The following is a 19,549-nucleotide window of genomic DNA, read 5'->3' on the forward strand; positions in this document are numbered from 1 at the left end:
AATTTGTTTTCAGGTGTACAGGTGGCATAAGGATAACATGCACCATTTTTTATTTTCTTTTTTTCTCGTTTGTTGAGGGACACCAGAAACATACATTTTGAGTTATACTGCTGCCAACAGAGGGTTGGGACACTAAATAAAAAAAATTGTGACAGATCTGGTATAATCCTTTCCACTGCCATCCTGTTTTGCTAGTGTCCCAAGAGGATTGCTACCTTTTCTCTGCTTGGGAAAGTTTATCTCTTTTTATTAGCCATTTATCTAGGGTAGAGGTCTCCAAACTAGACCTTTGCTTGCCTTCATCCAGCCCTGGGGGAACTTTAGTTCCACTGATATGAGAAACTATTCCTCCCACTGACACCAATTATGGAGTACTATTTCTTCCACAGACACCTATGATGTAATTTACTCCCACTGATCACCAAGTGTCATGGTCTTACCTTCTTGCTGTTCTCCTTCGTTTGACATGTGCTGGCGGCCATCTTGGTTTCTGGGTTTCTTGTAGCCTCCCACCCTGCGGCTCCTCCTTCCCACTGGGAGGAGCTGGATGCCTAGCTCATATATATAGGAGGTCTGTGGCTTCAGTTCCCTGCTTGGTCCCCCTGTGTTCACATGCTACTAAGACTGCTGCCACTTCTGGTTCCTGTTCCTGGCTTCGTCTGACTACCCTGTTGGTTCCTGATCCTGGCTTCGTCTGACTACCCTGTTGGTTCCTGATCCTGGCTTCGTCTGACTACCCTGCTGGTTCCTGACCCCTGGCTTCGCAAAGACTCTGCATCGGTTTCGCCATCCGTTTGGACTTTTGCTTTATAGCTTGTTTTTCAATAAAGCTGTCTTATTTTCACTTATCTGTTGTTGTACGTCTGGTTCATGGTTCCGTGTCATTAGGACCAAGCCATGAATTCTGACGGTACAGGGCCATCCTCGCTACCCACGCTGGTTGCCAGACTTGATCAGCAGGATCACCTGTTGGGTCGGTTCGCCGTGGCGTTGCAAACCCTGCTTGAACGCACGGTACCACAGGCCGCGAATTCTGACGGTACAGGGCCATCCTCACTACCCACGCTGGTTGCCAGACTTGATCAGCAGGATCACCTGTTGGGTCAGTTCGCCGTGGCGTTGCAAACCCTGCTTGAACGCACGGTTCATTTCGCTCCCGTTGCCGATGGGTCGGTTGTCGATCCTGGGTCCGCTCCTACTGCCGCTCCGGTTGTTGCGCCAGAGTCTACCCCGACACCTGTTGTTGCGCCCGCGGTGTTTCGGGGTATGTCCGGTTCTGCCCCCCTTCCACAGCGCTTTGGGGGAGAGCCAACTCAGTGCCGAGGTTTCCTTAACCAGGTGGGCATTTATTTTGAGTTGCTGCCACATGCCTTTCCTACTGAGAGATCAAAGGTGGGCTTCTTAATCTCGCTGCTCTCGGACAAGGCCTTGGCCTGGGCCAGCCCTTTATGGGAGAACAACAATCCGGTGGTTGCCGAGTTTTCCGGTTTTGTTGCTTCTCTTCGGAAGGTATTCGATGTGCCGGCTCGTGCTGCCTCTGCTGCGAAGCTCCTTATGTCCATCAGACAGGGTTCACGATCCGTAGCTGAATACGCCATTGAGTTTCGTACCCTGGCAGCAGAGGTGGGCTGGAATAATGAGGCTCTGGTCGCTGCTTTCTCTCATGGTCTCTCGGATGCCTTGAAGGATGAGGTTGCAGCTAAGGACCTACCAGTGGAGCTCGAGTCTCTTATTTCTTTCCTGATTTTGATTGACACCAGACTCAGGGAGAGACCTTCCTTTAAGGAGAGTCTGCGGAGGCCTCCTAACAGATTGGCGCCTACCTTTGTTGTCCCACCCGTGCCTCCCTCTCCTCCCACGCCTCCTGGGGATGACTTGTCTGGGGGTGAACCCATGCAGCTGGGGTTTGCTCGCCTGTCCGAGGGGGAGAGGGTACTCCGGAGACGCGAGGGCCGATGCATGTACTGTGGTCTCGGTGGGCATTTTCGGTTGGCATGTCCGAACCGTCCAGGGAAACGCTCGCACCTGAGATCCTGTCGGGGGCAGATCTTGGGTGGAGTCTCCTCATCCCCGGTTTCCCGTGTTGACAAACCACTGATCACTGTTGTCCTTTCCTGGGTCGGGGGCTCGGTGACGACCCAGGCGTTGGTAGACTCTGGTGCTGGTGGTTTGTTCATTGATAGTGTGTTCGCTGCCGCCAATTCCATTCCTCTGCAGGCTCGAGGTTCTCCTCTGGCTCTTGAGGCGATAGACGGCAGACCCCTTCTGCCGCCACACGTGACTCATGAGACCCTTCCAGTGGGGTTAGCCATTGGTGCCGTCCACAGAGAGTTGGTCTGCTTCCAGGTTATTTCGTCTCCACACTACTCGGTGGTCTTGGGGTACCCCTGGCTCCAGAAGCATAATCCGATTTTCGATTGGAGATCGGCCGAGATCCTCTCGTGGTCACCGCAGTGTGGGACTAGTTGCACCCATGGGCCTGTCAAGTTACTGTGTACTTCCTCGGACTCTCTGTTGCCCCCTGAATACGAGGAGTACCGGGATGTATTCGATAAGGTGCGCGCGGTTGCCCTACCTCCGCACCGCCCATACGATTGTGCCATCGAGTTACAATCTGGTGCCGTTCCTCCTCGTGGCAAAGTCTATCCACTGTCGGTAGCGGAGAATGAGGCCATGGAGGAGTACGTGAGGGAGGCGCTTTCACGTGGACACATTCGCAAATCCTCGTCCCCGGCAGGGGCTGGATTTTTCTTTGTGAAAAAGAAGGGCGGTGAGTTGAGGCCTTGCATCGATTACAGGGGTCTCAATCGCATCACGATCAAGAACGCTTACCCGATACCCTTGATTTCCGAGCTGTTCGATCGCCTTAAAGGGGCCACGGTCTTTACCAAACTCGACCTGAGGGCGGCATATAACCTCGTAAGGATCAAGGCGGGCGATGAGTGGAAGACCGCGTTTAACACCAGGACCGGTCATTATGAATCCTTGGTTATGCCCTTTGGGCTCTGCAATGCGCCCGCAGTCTTTCAGGAATTCATCAACGATGTTTTCCGTGACCTGTTGCAGCAGTGTGTGGTGGTCTACCTGGATGACATCTTGGTATATTCTGAGTCCATGGAGACCCACATTCTGGATGTCAAACGAGTGTTGCAACGGTTACGAGAGAACAAGCTGTTCGGTAAGCTTGAGAAATGCGAATTTCACCGATCCCAGGTAACCTTCTTAGGTTACATCATTTCCGCTGAGGGGTTCTCCATGGATCCTGAGAAGGTTTCGGCTGTCTTACAGTGGCCCCAGCCCAGTGGTCTTCGCTCCCTGCAGCGCTTTTTGGGCTTCGCCAATTGTTATCGGAAGTTCATCAGGGACTTTTCCATGCTAGCCAAGCCTCTCACGGATCTGACCAGGAAGGGCAGTAATTCCCAGGTCTGGCCGCCCGAGGCCATCCGAGCTTTTGAGGCTCTAAAGTCCGCCTTTGTGTCGGCTCCGATTCTGTCGCATCCCAACCCTGGGTTGCCCTTTGTCCTCGAGGTGGACGCGTCTGAGACGGGAGTAGGCGCCCTTCTGTCTCAGCGTAGAACACCAGAGGGTCCTCTGCTTCCTTGTGGGTTTTACTCCCGGAAACTGTCTTCCGCGGAGTGCAACTACCAGATTGGTGACAGGGAGTTATTGGCCATCGTGCAGGCTCTTAAAGAATGGAGGCACTTGCTCGAGGGTTCGGTGGTTCCGGTCCTCATCCTGACGGACCACAAGAATCTGACCTACCTCTCTGAGGCCAAGAGATTGACACCACGTCAGGCCAGATGGGCTCTGTTCTTGTCACGTTTTAATTACGTGGTCTCCTACCTACCCGGTTCCAAGAACATCAGGGCTGATGCCTTATCACGGCAGTACTCCGACCTGTCCAGGGAGGAGTCGATTCCGACTTCGGTCATACCTCCGAATCAGATCCTGGCTGCCATTCGCACCAGCCTGACCTCTCCCCTGGGTGAGCAGATTTTGGCGGCTCAATCTGGTGCTCCCTCTGGGAGACCCAACGGCAGATGTTTTGTGCCTGAGGAGTTGCGCAACCTACCATAACTCCAAGACCGCGGGGCATCCTGGAAAGAATCAGCTGTCCTGGGCTGTTTCACGTCTGTTCTGGTGGCCTTCCCTACGTTCCGACATCGCCGCATATGTAGCGGCATGCTCCGTTTGTGCCCAGAGTAAGTCCCCTCGGCACCTTCCGTTGGGCCTTCTGCAACCCTTAGCCACCGGGGAGCGCCCATGGTCACACCTGGGGATGGATTTCATTGTGGACCTCCCTGCATCCCGAGGCCATACGGTCAGTCTCATGATTGTGGATCGGTTTTCCAAAATGTGTCACTGTGTTCCTCTCAAGAAGTTACCCTCTGCACAGGAGTTGGCCACGATTTTTGCCAGGGAGGTCTTCCGGTTGCACGGTTTGCCCAAGGAGATTGTGTCGGATCGGGGGAGTCAGTTTGTGTCCAGGTTCTGGCGCGCCTTTTGCTCCCAGTTGGGGATTCATCTCTCCTTCTCCTCGGCCTACCACCCTCAGTCCAATGGGGCCGCAGAACGATCCAATCAGGCCTTGGAGCAATTCCTTCGTTGCTATGTCTCCGATCACCAAGACAATTGGGTTGACCTCCTGCCTTGGGCTGAGTTTGCCAGGAACACGGCGGTGAACTCTTCCTCTGGGACGTCTCCCTTCATGGCCAACTATGGGTTCCAACCTGCCGTGTTACCGGAGGTATTCTCTCCCCAGGATATTCCGGCTGTGGAGGATCACCTTTCCGTCCTACGTGCTTCTTGGGTACAGATCCAGAAGTCCCTTGAGGTCTCTGCGCAGCGCCAGAGACTCCAGGCTGATCGCAGACGAGCGCCTGCTCCTTCCTACCAGGCCGGAGACCGTGTATGGTTGTCCACCCGCAACCTCAACCTTCGAGTGCCCACTCCCAAGCTGGCGCCTCGCTTTGTTGGTCCCTTCCGAGTGCTTCGCAGGGTAAACCCGGTAGCCTATGCCCTTGCGCTTCCTCCTGGCATGCGGATCTCCAACGTGTTTCATGTCTCCCTGTTGAAGCCTCTGGTGTGTAATCGTTTCACTTCCTCGGTTCCTCGGCCTCGTCCGGTCCGAGTGGGCAATCGTGAGGAGTATGAGGTGAGCAATATCCTGGACTCACGCCTGGTCCGCGGTCGGGTGCAGTTTTTGGTTCATTGGCGTGGTTATGGTCCAGAGGAGCGTTCCTGGGTTCCCTCCGCAGATGTCCATGCTCCTGCCTTGCTCCGAGCCTTCCACGCACGCTTCCCTCAGAAACCGTTCTTTACTCCGCGGAGGAGGGGCCCTTGAGGGGGAGGTACTGTCATGGTCTTACCTTCTTGCTGTTCTCCTTCGTTTGACATGTGCTGGCGGCCATCTTGGTTTCTGGGTTTCTTGTAGCCTCCCACCCTGCGGCTCCTCCTTCCCACTGGGAGGAGCTGGATGCCTAGCTCATATATATAGGAGGTCTGTGGCTTCAGTTCCCTGCTTGGTCCCCCTGTGTTCACATGCTACTAAGACTGCTGCCACTTCTGGTTCCTGTTCCTGGCTTCGTCTGACTACCCTGTTGGTTCCTGATCCTGGCTTCGTCTGACTACCCTGCTGGTTCCTGACCCCTGGCTTCGCAAAGACTCTGCATCGGTTTCGCCATCCGTTTGGACTTTTGCTTTATAGCTTGTTTTTCAATAAAGCTGTCTTATTTTCACTTATCTGTTGTTGTACGTCTGGTTCATGGTTCCGTGACACCAAGCCAATTGCATTGTTTTCTCCCACTCATGCTAGTGCATTTTCTACTCCCTCTGGCCATAATCCAGCCCCCTTGAAGTTTAAAAGGCAGAAAACTGGCCCTTTGTTTTGTAAGTTTGGAGACCCCTGATCTAGGACTTCCAGCAGTGCCCCCTTTCAAGAGCCTGACACAGCCTGGAACACTGTCTCCTGCTTAGTCCCTACATTTCTCTGAGTCTTCTTTAGCTTAGTTGGATATGGTACCCTCCTCTGGTAACCTCAACAGTTAGTCAGGTGTTCATGGGCCAACTCGTAAATGTTGATTGCTGACCTTAGCTACAGAGTCCATAGCCATACCTCAATTCCCTCCCTTGACCTGCCTGCAGCATTGGCAACCTGTGAGCCTTCTACTGTGGAGGCTCCCGACTAAAAAAGTCTTTAAAATTGTTGCTAAATGATGTTGAGGAGTCACAGGTTTACAGTGACCATTTCAACTCTTAATAATGCATTATATGCCAACCTAAAGAGTAGAGCTGTCTCTAGCTTCCACAAGTGCAGCTGCCTGTGTGTTATCCTTTCGAGGTCCTGGGACGACTTAGATTTTCCAAATCACTACACTTAGATGTCCTATGCATCGACTAGAAAATGCCTGGTAAACTATTTTTACTTCCCAAATGTACTACAGTCCAAAAACCTTTTGAGGAGTCCTTTATTAAGAAGCAAGATATTCCTACTGTTGATCCAGCATTGTCCTGTGCTAAAAAAGCACAAATGAATCTTTTATAGGATGCACCAATGTTTAAGGATCCCATGGATAAAATTTTGGAGAGTCTTTCAGAAACCTTGTTTTTTCTTGTGGACCCTGCATTGCAAGTGCAATGGCTCTAATGTTAGTCTGTCAAACATTAGGGAAATGAACTAGATACATGGGATTTGATCCAGCTTTCCTCTACACTGATCCACTAATTGTGGAGTGCTTAAAGCTCATGCTGCCAGTTGTGAACTATTGCGTAGATGGGTTAGTGGATATCTCTCATCTTGTTTCCAGTATCTGTATCCGATCTGTGAACATGTGGAGAACTGTTTGGTTGAAATGGGCTGCAGCACAGGCGTGTAAAAAGTATTTGCAGTGCATAACCCTTGATGGACAACGTCTCTTTGAAGCTGCCTTGGATACCCTCATTAGGGCCGTTGCTAGGAGAAGACATGTCTACCCCCATAGAACCCTAGACCTCAAGCTGGGAATATTCCCTTTTTGTCCTGGCCCAAAATATGTAGCAGACAGTTAAAAAGTTTTGATTGAATACTGAACGTTCAAAGTCTGTAGCTGACTCATTCCTTGCCATATCTGCATCATAGACACAACTCAACCCAGAGTGTTTCTTCTCCAAATCAAACTGTGAGTGCCTAGACTTCGCCTTTTTAGACCAAGAGTTGACCAACTCTTTGCTTCTCCATAAGAATCATAATAATTTCCTTCTTTGAGGCAGTTTATTTGCTTACTTAGAAGCCAGTTGGACAAACTAATTATGGAGACACCGGGTAAGACACCATCTGAGGTTGTGTGTAGCTAGTGGCCCAGCAATCCTGTACTGAGGTTGGGGAAATCCATTCTTCTGATTTCTTGGGAGATCCTCACTATGTATACCAGTCTATAAGCCTGGGGAGGGATCCTGAGAGACAGAGTTGCGCAGGGGTCTTGGAGGCCGGAACAGTTCTGTCTCCAAATCAGCATTTTTGCAAGCCTGGACATCCCAACTAGAGGGTCATCTCATCAGAATCCAGATCATTGGGCAACACTACAGCACTGGCATACATTAACCATCAAGGAGGAACCAGAAGTCTTGTGGTAGCAAGAGAGGTAGAAAGGATTCTGCTTCTGGCAGTGAACATATGATGGGCCCCTGCCATCAGTCTTGATCAGAAAGGGCCCTGCACCTGTAGGCATTCCAGGTCCTGTGTCAGCGGATGTGGACATCCTGACTTCCAAGTTCAGCAACAAATTGGACAGGTTTGTCTTCAGATACATAAATCCTTTGGAAGCAGTGGATGTTTTGGTGGGTCAAAGGGATCAGTACAGGCTGATTTATGCATTTGCTCCCCCAAAACCTCTCCTCCTTTGCTTTGCGCGATCCAGATGGAGGGCATCCGTGATACTCTGCTCCAGACTTATCCAGGCGGATGTGGTACTGTGAACTAATTAGATGCCTGGCAAATGCTCTGTGGAGTCTTCTAGACTATCAAGATCTTCTGTCCCAGGTTTACCATCCTGCTTGAGGGACAGGGGCCTCTGAATCTGTGATTCCAATGTTAAGCTAGAATGTCTACTTCCCAAAAAGGTCTACCATTGCACATGGAAGAAATACCTTGATTGGTGTGAGGAAAGACAGTGTAATTCAAAGAAATACTCAGTGGAATGAATCCTTTCTTTTTTGTATTCAAGCCTGGATGAGCATTTGGCACTGAGTACCAGAAGATGGCCAAACCTTGGCATTTGCAATCTTGTTTCAGAGAGCAAAATAGAGTGCAGCTCTGCATAGAAACCAGACAGCTTCTTGGCTTTTTTTGACAAGGCTTGACTGAACAAGCTGAAGTTAGATGGTGATTGGCTACCATGCACAGTTAGATAAATATATGTAGCGCTTAATCAAGATTTAAAAAGTCCATACACAATCCATAAAGGGAAGAATATCCAGAGATCCATCCACGTGGAAGAATGTAACTACACAGCAACCAACATTGAATAGGAGGGTGAAGCAGATCCGCCACCAAGTAAAGTGCCAAAACACTCTTACCAGACGGATATGATAGACAAGCATTCAGGCTATAGCCATGGCAAACTGCAGATAATCATCACAGGGTCGCCATCCCAATCCGCTTCTCAGATGAAGGTCAGATAACACATCGGAAACCGCTCTGCTTTCATGAACTCCAGCTTCACACGTGCTGCAGAGTTCAGCTCAAGAGAGCCCTGCCATATTCATCTTCACCTCTACTTCACCTCGTGGGCAGCCTAGTAGAGGTGAAGATGAATTCCCGGATTTCCTGGATTTGCAAGGCTGCTACCTAGTCCTGTGTTCAAAAGTTTTACCAGATGAATGTTCAGGCCTTATTTGATGCCAGCTCCAGGCACGAGATCCTTCAGGCAGTTCTGAGCTGCAGGGTTCCCATGTTTTTCTGTTACAGTGAGCCTGTTAACTCTTTTTTGTTTCCTTTGCCCATCCCTTTCCTGTGCCCTTCAATTAACTCCAAGAAAAACATTTAGGGTGGGTACAAATTTCACTTTTGTGAAATATGAGAAATTGCATCTGCAGCTTTGGAACCCATGGGGAACTTACACAATTGAATTTTTCACTTCCAGCTGTTTACATAATCTTTGTGGATTTGCGTTTGAAGTTTGGCAAGCCCATTCCTTAAAACATTATTTTTTTTTTTTTTCAACTTTTTACAAACTTAAATGGCAAATAAAAAGGAAAAGGGGGAAGGCAAACATACTTACAACACCTGATCCTGCTGTACTTCGCTCTTTCAATGATTTCCTTCCACCGCCCATGCAAGTTGGTATAGCGGTTGGGGCATTTGAAAAATGAATTGCACGGCCCAGAGTCTGTGTAGCATCATAATATTTGCAATAGCTAGCGGTCATGTGACTGGCTGACCAATGAGATTCTTTCTGAGCCGTCTTTGTTCTTATAGTCCTGAAGCCATAAAGGATGTCAAAGAGTGCGGTGTTCAAATGCCCAGATCGCTACTTCGGCTAGCCTGGGCAGCGGGAGATAATCACCTAGGGAGCCAAGTGCAGCCATGATTGGCTGGTGGGGAGGGATGTTGTAATGTAGTTCACCTTTTTCATTTTTTGTGAAAAGGTGAACTAACTCTTTTTAACTTTTTTGATAGGCTTTCTTTTGCATTGCATTGCCAAATTATAAATAGGCTTCTGCTAACAAGTTATGGTGCATGCTATTGCAATTTAATGCGCATTACTTGTATATTGAATGATCCTCTGTGTCTTCTGTTTAATTTACAATTTCTGTTGGATTTTTTTCAAGACAAATGTATCCTGATTTGAAAAATAATTTGGTGGAGTTTCGAAAACATCTGATTGAAAGCACTAATGAGATGCTGCCTTTGAAAGTCTGGGAGCTGCAAGGTACATTTTCTTGTTTTACTGCAACATTACAGGGCATTTCACCAGTTTCTACATTTTAACCCTACTACTGGTAATTGCCAGATCTCAAGTTTCATTGCAAAGTTACTAATTGGCTGCTTAATGCCTTTTTGCTGTGCACTATATATATCTCTTTCCACAGTGCCATCTTTCACTGTGCACCAGCAAGAGCTGGCTGCACTCTGAAACCAGCACCCAATTGTATGTTCCCGCCAGATGTCTTGTATGCACATTGTGAGATCTGATAAAGTACTTGACAGTTTACATATTACCTGGTGTCAAGGAAATGTTGTTTAATCACCTCCCGCCTGCCATATAGTAAAATGACAGTGGGTGGGATCCCCTCTCGTTCTGCAATAATGTCATATGATGTTGCCCCAGTCTTGCCGCTCTCACGCCTTGCGGCGATAGCCCAGGGACATGGTGCGGCCCCGATCTTGGTAAAGAGCTGATGACCCCTCTCTTTACCCATGTGATCAGCTATGTCCAATCACAGCCAATCACATGTAAACAGGGGAGTGCCAGTAATTGGCTCTCCTCACCTCACACTGACCTAATGTGAGGAGAGTAGAGCCAATCAGCGTAATTTCCTCGTAGGGAAGACCTGTACAGGTAATCAGGGCACTGACCCTCAGTGCCCTGATTATCGGTGCAGCCCCATCAGTGATGTCAATCTGTGCCCATCAGTGATAACAGACTGTGCTGCCTATCAGTGCTGCTTATTCGTTCCTCCTATCATTGCCCGTAAGTGCCACAAATCGGTGCCACCTTTCAGTGTCTTTCAATGCGGCACAATAATGCCACCTTATCAGTGCCCTTTAGTGCTGTCTCATCAGTGCCCATAAGTGCAGCCTAGGAGAAAAATTACTTATTTACATTTTCTGACAGAAAGGAAGAAATACGTAGTTTTTTTGCAAAAAAAAATCAAAAGCCCAGTGGTGATTAAATACCACTAAGAGGGGGGGCGTGTCCGGCCGGCGAGCGTGATGGCCGCATGAGTGCTCCGGCATCCACCAGACCAAAGCAACTCACAGCGGCTGACGACTTACACTACGAACTCAGTGAACGGCTGTGGAGACTCCCTACACTACCGGGCTACGATGTCCAAGCGCAGAAAGGCGACGAAACCGCCACAACGGCTGACCGACTTCTTCCCGGCGACGCCGGCTCGGGGTAAGCAAAATGGCGCCGGGCCCGGCGCAGCTCCCGGGCATCAGCGCTACAGCGGTGGAGGTGATCCCCTTATGGAGGACATAGCAGACATGGGGACGCTGGAGGAAAGCTCTCCACCCTCCTCTCCCACAACGTCCAGCCCTGCTAAATCGAAGCAACGCCGCAATAGTGGGGATACTTCCCCCTTCACGCAGCGCACCTCAGACAAGGCCCAGAGGCCTCATAGATCCCCAGACCTCTCTATTGACTCGTTCCCTGCATCAGACCAGCCCATATCCGAAGCGACTATGAAGCGGATGCTTCTGTCCTTCAGGAGCACACTCCATGCGGACTTTGATGACATGTTTCATGAAATTAAAGGCAATGTACAGACCAATGAACATAGAATTCATCATTTAGAGACTAAGATGGCGGACCTCTACAACGCGCACAACGACCTTGTAGATGCCTACACTGACCAGGAGACAGAAGTTCAGCGACTTCAAACTAAAATTGCCGACTTAGAAGATCGCTCACGTCGGAATAACATTAAGTTTCGGGGGATCCCTGAAACTGTCCCTCACAGTGAGCTGACCCGCTATGTGCAACGCTTGATGAAGGCACTCCTTCCCGCTCTGAGCGACATTGAGCTATGCGTGGACAGGGCCCACCGAATTCCGAAGCCTAAGTTTCTTCCTGACACAACTCCTAGGGACACTTTGGCCCGCATCCATTACTACCATGTGAAGGAGCGTGTTATGTTGGCAGCAAAGCAGAGCCCAGCAGTGCCCGAGGAATTCATGGGCATCTCCCTCTATACAGATATCTCGCAGCAAACTGCACTTAACCGCAAGAAGCTAGCACCACTCACTAAGATGTTGCGTAATAATAAAGTGATCTACAAGTGGGGATTCCCCACGAAGCTGCTGGTCACCTGGAATGGCAAGACATACCCTATCTACAGTGTGGAGAAAGGAATACAGCTTTTCAAGCAGTGGCACCTTCTACCGGACGAGACCCCGGTACCTACTGTCCCCCCATTGGAACGCCTGCAGAATGAATGGACATGATTCTCTACAGTCCTCTTCTTCCTGCATGAGTCGGATTTTCCAACTATCTGGAGGAATGCCGTGAGCTTCACCGTTTGCTATTTTTGCTGTTTTGCTTTTTATTTTTTCCTCTTGAAGGTTTTTTTCTTTTTCACTGCATTGCCACCAGACTTTTTCCCCCCTGGTGCGTTCTACAAATACTCTGTGACAGCTCAGCATGTTGCTGAGCGTTTGTAGACCCCCCTCAGTCGCAGTGGCTTTTTTGGCTGCCCATCATGCCTGCTTTTTTAGTCAGGCCTTTCTTATCTTTGTGTTGTCTGTCTTGTCTGTCTTGTCGTCCCCCCTTTTTCTTACAGCCTCTGCAAACCTACCCACCACCAGCCTACATCCACATCATCCCTGGTGTGCCCTGATGCCCCAAGTATCTGCTGGATCCGGATATCCCTCCTGCACCTCATCCATCTGGCTGCACGCCACCCTGGTGCCTTCCTGTCTACAAAATCTTTTAGTAAGGTACTGGTCACCACACATAGTGAGACCTATTCTTGGTAGGCCCCTCACTAATCATACATATCCTACCATGTCACCATGACTCTGAAAGTTCTCTCGTTGAACACGAAAGGGCTCAATAGTCCTTATAAGAGATCGGCATTGATTAGAGAAGCCAAACTTCACAAAGCTGACATTCTTTTTGTCCAGGAATCCCACTTTGCAGCCCATAAGTGTCCTATAGTGTCTCTCCCCCATTTCCCCCACGTCTATTTGGCCAATGCTCCGAAAAAGAAGTGTGGTGTTTTTATAGCTGTCAGAGACTCAGTAGCATTTAAGTATATTGACTCTATTGCTGATCCTGAAGGAAGGTTTATTGTGCTGATATGCCAACTGAACAACACTGTATTTACCCTACTTAACCTCTATGCCCCAAATACACAGCAAAGGAAGTTTTTGTCCCCGCTGCTCTCTGTGGCGATGAAAATGTTGCAAGGTACCCTCTTGATTGGAGGGGATTTCAATACGGTCCTGGACCCTGCCATGGACTCCACCTCACAAACCAGGAGGCCCACACAATCTATTGTGTCTTTACTGCAGTCTCATGATTTATATGATGTCTGGCGCTGTTTTAATGGCTCTGAAAGAGATTATACCTTTATGTCCGCACCCCATTCCTCATACTCACGCATAGACCTCTTTCTCACTACGAAGGGATCCTTGCAGAGTGTGACTAATGCTCGCATTGGCACAATTTCTTGGTCTGACCACGCACCGCTAGTTCTGGAGTTCGATGACAAGTTGCGCAACTCCCCTCCACCGGTGTGGAGGCTGAACTCTGAGTTGCTGGCGGACGAGAAGCTGCGCCAATCGATACTGCAAGAACATAACGATTTCTTTCAATGGAACGATGGCCCTGATGTTAACAGGTTCACTTTATGGAGCACATATAAGGCATACATGCGAGGTGTGTTGATCAAAATGTCTTCTTATTTACGGAAGCAGAGGCGGAGACAAGTTGAGGACTTGCTGAGGTCCATCAATCTCAAAGAGCAAGAAAATAAACTCAATCCCTCCCCCGGTCTTACACAACTTATCGTTTCTGAAAGACAGAAACTAAGGTCTCTCCTCCTGTACAAATATGAAAATCACCTTAAGTACATGAAGGCTCAATTCTATGCACTTAATAACAGAGCAGGGGCTTCGCTGGCTCGGAGGGTCAAATCCAAGCGACTTAAACAGAAAACTCTATCCTTGACCTATCCGACTAAAGCTGACCTCCTGACCAACCCCAAAAACATAGCAGACGCATTCGCGTCTTATTACCAGAAACTATATGACCTCCGCTCTGACAATTCAACACCCCAACCTACTCCGGAGGGCATTGCCGAATTTCTCTCCAAAACAAAATTGCCTGCCCTCTCTCAGGAGCTGCTCCAATCTATATCACAACCCATTTCCTCACATGAAATCTGCTCCGTTATTGCTAAACTCCCTAACAATAAATCTCCTGGAGAAGACGGTTTTTCCAACGACTATTATAAAAGCTTTGCTCCAGAGATTGCCCCTCGATTACGGGACGTCTTCTCTCTTGCCTCCTCCACTGCTTCCTTTCCTCCTGATATGTTACGTGCTGTAATAGTTACCATTCCAAAACCGAATAAGGATCCTTCTCTGCCTGCAAATTATAGACCTATATCACTGCTAAATGTAGATATAAAAATTTATGCCAAGATATTAGCTCTAAGGTTACAGAGGGTACTTCCTCTCCTGATACACCCGGATCAGGTGGGATTTGTCCCTGGCCGTCAGGCCCCTGATGCCACTCGACGTCTTATTGACCTAATATCCCACCTGGGGACCCCTCAAACGCCTTCTCTGCTCCTGTCCTTGGACGCGGAGAAGGCGTTTGACAGAGTCCACTGGGGCTATCTACAACAAGTCCTCGACAAGTTTGGCATTCATAATTGGTTGCGATCTGCCATTTTATCCCTCTATTCTAATCCCTCTGCAGTAGTCCTTACTTCGGGAATTAAGTCCGAACCCCTGCACATTACCAATGGAACCAGACAAGGCTGCCCCCTTTCGCCCATCATTTTTACACTACTTATGGAACCCCTAGCTCAAAGAATCCGTGACTCCCCTTTTATCTCAGGCCCCAAGATTGCTCGTTCTGAGCACAAGATTAGTCTGTTCGCGGACGATGTTTTGCTCATTTTGACCAATCCAGCCAAATCTCTCCCCGCAGTGTATGATTTATTAAATGAATTTAGTGCAGTCTCCTATTATAAACTGAATGCTAGCAAATCCCAAATACTTGCTTTACACTTACCCCCGGCCCTGCGCCAGCTACTATCTCATGATCTACCCTTCACTTGGGTCACAGACTCCTTAGGTTTCCTGGGTATCCAGCTCACCCCAAATCCCTCCAGACTTTATGCCTACAATTTTAAACCCTTACTGGACTCTTTACCACGTACTTTGGCGTCCCTTAAAACGCAGGAATTATCCGTCATGGGTAGAATAGCCACATTTAAGATGATAGTCCTGCCTAAAATTCTGTACTTCCTTCGCACACTGATAATTCCCCTCCCACGTTCTTTCTTCACAGCCCTCCAAAGTATGGTTACCAAATTTATCTGGGACCGCAAACCCTCGAGATGCTCGCTGTATATTATGTCCAGGCACAGGTCCCTAGGGGGGATGGGAGTCCCCAACCTTTACTCATATTATAAAGCATGTGTTCTCGACCAACTCAAGTACTGGTGGACTCCCTCCTCCAACAAATCCTGGTCGCAGATGGAAGGCGATTTAATGCCACATAAGAGCCTCCAACTGCTATTGCTTGCTACTCGAATAGGTGCCAAACCCCCACAATCCACGATCCCTTCGATCCTTTGTTCGGTCCGATTATGGAAAGAACTTCCTCTTACCCTATCGCCTACGGACGGGGGCCAAAAAATTATGCTCCCGCTGAAAGCTTTAGCCTATCTCATTCCCAACCTGGATCTCACGTTGTGGCTGCCTAAGGATGCCCAACCGAGATACGTAAGAGACCTTTTTCAAGGAACCTCACTTTCTACATACACGGACCTAGTGAAAAAATTTAACCTCCCGTTGAAGACCTTTCACACTTATCTCCAAATAAGATCCTATTTACGCTCAGAACCCATACCACACTTCGTTACACTGCCTACTTCCATTCACGAATACCTTCAGGATCTTCCTGGCTCCTCCAAGGGCATAACCCTTTTTTACAAAACACTCACTCAACCAGATCACTTCTCCAAAACACACACCATGATCAAATGGGAACAGACCCTACAGAAAGCATTTCCTAACTCCTACTGGTTGAAGGCCTTCTCATTCACGTACTCGGCCACTAAATGCGTTACACACTGGGAACAGCATGTTAAACTAACCCATCAATGGTATCTAACGCCATATCGGCTTTCCAAAATCTACCCTTCCCACTCGCCCTCGTGTTGGAGGGAATGTGGGGAGTGTGGTACCCTGTTTCACACTATGTGGGCCTGCCTGTCTCTTAGGTCATTCTGGAATAAAATTTTCTGCCTGATATCTGAATTGTGTGACCGGCAGGTGTCCCCTGAACCGGAGTTAGCTCTCTTACACATCCGTATACAGGAATTACGGCCTGCCTCCAGGCAAGTGGTGATTCATCTTCTCTTAGCAGCCAAACTCACCATCACTAGACTGTGGAAGTCCACCACAGCCCCCTTGATAGGAGACACCATTGACACCTTGAACCAACAGTGTGATATGGAACGTATTCTTTCCCGCATTTACCTGAACACCAAAGCATTCCACAGGAAATGGGATATTTGGCTCCAGCACCCTAACTGCACAGTTACCATCTAATGAAATATTGATTGATGTAACATAAGGTGGCTTTCATGACCCTGCCCCCTCCACTACCTCCCCAACTTCTTAACCCGCTTTCTGTAAACCCCTCCCCCCCTTTCGTGTCTTCCCATCCTCCCCCACGCTCACCAACGCCTTTGCCCCTCACCATTGGCAGTTTTTTTTCGGCAAGTTCACTTTAGTAGACGATATATCTACTGTTTATTTGTACTCCAAGGTGGACACCCCCCCTGTGTCACAGGTTGTTCCCATCGGGGTGCCAGGGGTGGAGAGGTCCTCCGTTTCATTGTGCAAGTGTTTTAACACCTTTACTTAAGCTCCATGTGAACGTGTACTGATAGCTATACTTTATGCCTCATATCTGCATTTTTGACATTGCTATGTACATTTCTTCGTTGTAATGGAGGCACTGTATGTACACTGCTTGTTATGAAGCTTTTGTTTCTGTTTAAATCAATAAAAATCTATTGAAACTAAATACCACTAAGAGATCGCTGTATTTGTGTAAAAAAAAATGATACAAATTTAATTTGGGTACAGCGTTGCATGACCGCGCATTTGTCATTCAAAGTGTGATAGTGCTGAAAGCTGAAAATTGGCCTGGAAAGGAAGGGGGTAAAAGTGCCCATAATTGAGGCGGTTAAACAGGATTTATTAATTCAAGTGATGGATTAAGGCCTCAATCACACTAAAATGCTATGTTTAGGGGTGTCTGTTTGTTTTTTTTTTTCATTTCTGCCTATGTCCATGCACACACATGGGTTAAAAAGCAGAAAAAAAGAATCCTACTGCCAGCTTGTCCGGGAGCAACAGCGTTTTGGCAGAAAAAAAACGTTGGACACATGTAAACGTGTATTAACGCCAGGCGTGTCAAGTGCTTGAGCGTTCATTCATTTTAATGGCCAGGATAAATTATTATTCTGGTCTTTAGGAGAGCTGGGCAAACTCCCTGTGTGCATGGGGCCTAATATATTTATGGACAGAAATTCAAGGTAGTTGTTTCTTATTACTCCATCTGTAAATAATCATCTCTAATTCTAATGGCACAGAGTCTTTTTTTCTTTAACCACTTACCAAATATGTTTGAAAAACTCACTGCACAAATACCGTGTGACATAAAAAATTGCAACTCTTATCATTTTATTCTATAGGGCCGCTGCTAAAGTGTATATGAGGTGTATCTAAAAAGTTTGGTGACTGGTTCGATGTCTCAATAGAAATATAGGCCAGGTGCTGCACATGCACGTGGCTATCCAGAGACACTTTTGAGAAGTACCACCTAGCTTGGAGTGCACACATGTCTTGTCAGGGTAAACCAGCTGTGGGCAGTCAAACATAGCCAGTGTGAGAGGTAGGGTTACAGTGCAATGGAGCCACCAGTGAACATAAGGTTCTGCTACAAATTGTGGAAACCAGCAACGGAGACCCAGGAAATGTCGGTGCAATTGTACAGGACGGTCTGTGTGGGCCAATTCTTGGCTAAGCGCGTCCGTCCTGTTCTCGATCATCTATCGTACTCCCCTGATCTGGCCCCTGACGATTTCTTTCTGTTTCCAAGCCAGAAGAGCATCATTAAAAACGCACGTGGCTACAATCCAAGAATGTATAACAACATTTTTTGCGATTAATTCTTAAACAGGCCTTTGCTGACAGTTTCTAGGTTTAGGAATGTTGCCAAAAGTGCGTTTTGAGGGATGGCAATTATCTTGAAGGCCAGTAGGTAATTTGTTTGTGTATGCATGTGTGTATATATATATATATATATATATATATATATATATATATATATATATATATATATATATGTGTGTATGTATGTATGTTTGGAAGTTCTAAGTCATTTTCTAGCAAAAAAATGTAGATTGTTACATGTATGAGAGAAGTGTCCGACTTGGCCCAGTATGGAAATGGTTAATCTAGGCAGGTTTTAAAACCAGGTCAGCTACAACAATATCTGCTTTGAGGTCAGTTTAACCACTTGCTGACCGCCCACCGTGTATTTACTGCGGCAGTGGGGCTCTATTGCGCAAAACACCATACCTGTACATCGATTTGTTCACTAGCTGCTAGATAGCGTGATCGCGCTGTGATTGGCTAGAGGGGATTTCAAACAGCAGCTCTGGCAGACCCGATATCGGCCGGCCACCCGTGATCATCCCTGGGAGAGGTCCATAAAGACATGGATGAGTGAGTTTGGGGTGGAGGAACTTGATTGGCCTGCACAGAGTCCTAACCTCAACCCGATAGAACACCTTTGGGATGAGCTGAAGCGGAAGTGGAGACTGCGAGACAGGCCTTCTCGTCCAACATCAGTGCCTGAATTCACAAATGCGCTTCTGGAAGAATGGTCAAACATTCCCATTCCTAAACCTTGTGGACAGCCTTCCCAGAAGAATTGAAGCTGTTATAGCTGCCAAGGGTGGGCAGAATCAATATTGAACCCTACGGACAAAGACTGGGATTCCAATAAAGTGCATGTAAAGGCAGGTGTCCCAATACTTCTGAAAATATAGTGTATGAACTGTTTGCAATGTAAATAAAGCTAGGCGCTAGCCTTACAAACATACAAGTGCTTCAAAATGATAAATCAAATATTTGCATCACATTTCACATGTGCATATACCTGTAATTGTACTATCTGTAAAAATCCAAAATATGTGTGTAAATTTTCAATCACCGTGTCTGTGGAAAAAATAATTGGATGACAATGGGATTGATTTACTAAGGCAAATATACTGCAAGTGCAGTTGCTCCAGAGCTTAGTAAATGAGGTAAAGTTTCACTTTGCCAAGTATACCCAATCACGTGCAAGGAAAAAAAACAGCATTTGTACTAGCACATATTTGGATAATTGGAAACTGTAACGTTGCTAAGTGCACAGTCTATTTGCCTTTAGTAAATCAACCCCAATTGAAGACATTGTGCTCCACCACATGCAATTCAGCACTCGCCAGACCTATGCAGCCAACAAAGCAGCCTCACGCACTAGGCATTACATCCTGGAGGAGGAACTGGAACCAATTGGCTCATGACGTCGACTGTTGGGTCTCA

At 47.8% G+C, this 19,549-nt stretch overlaps 1 protein-coding gene across 3 annotated transcripts in view; it reads left to right on the forward strand.

Moving 5' to 3' along the window:
* The window catches only part of UGGT2 (UDP-glucose glycoprotein glucosyltransferase 2), a gene marked incomplete at its 5' end in the record, with an annotated part of 753,177 nt that overhangs the window by 74,748 nt on the left and 658,880 nt on the right, over positions 1 to 19,549 (forward strand). For all 3 annotated transcript variants that reach the window (XM_082245311.1, XM_082245312.1, XM_082245313.1), the window contains one exon: positions 9,808 to 9,908. In XM_082245311.1, coding sequence (XP_082101437.1) covers positions 9,808 to 9,908 — 101 coding nt within the window. The remainder of the gene's footprint in view (positions 1 to 9,807; positions 9,909 to 19,549) is intronic.

The sequence above is a fragment of the Pelophylax lessonae genome, assembly GCF_965119305.1.
Source record: "Pelophylax lessonae genome assembly, chromosome: 2".
Taxonomy (NCBI): domain Eukaryota; kingdom Metazoa; phylum Chordata; class Amphibia; order Anura; family Ranidae; genus Pelophylax; species Pelophylax lessonae.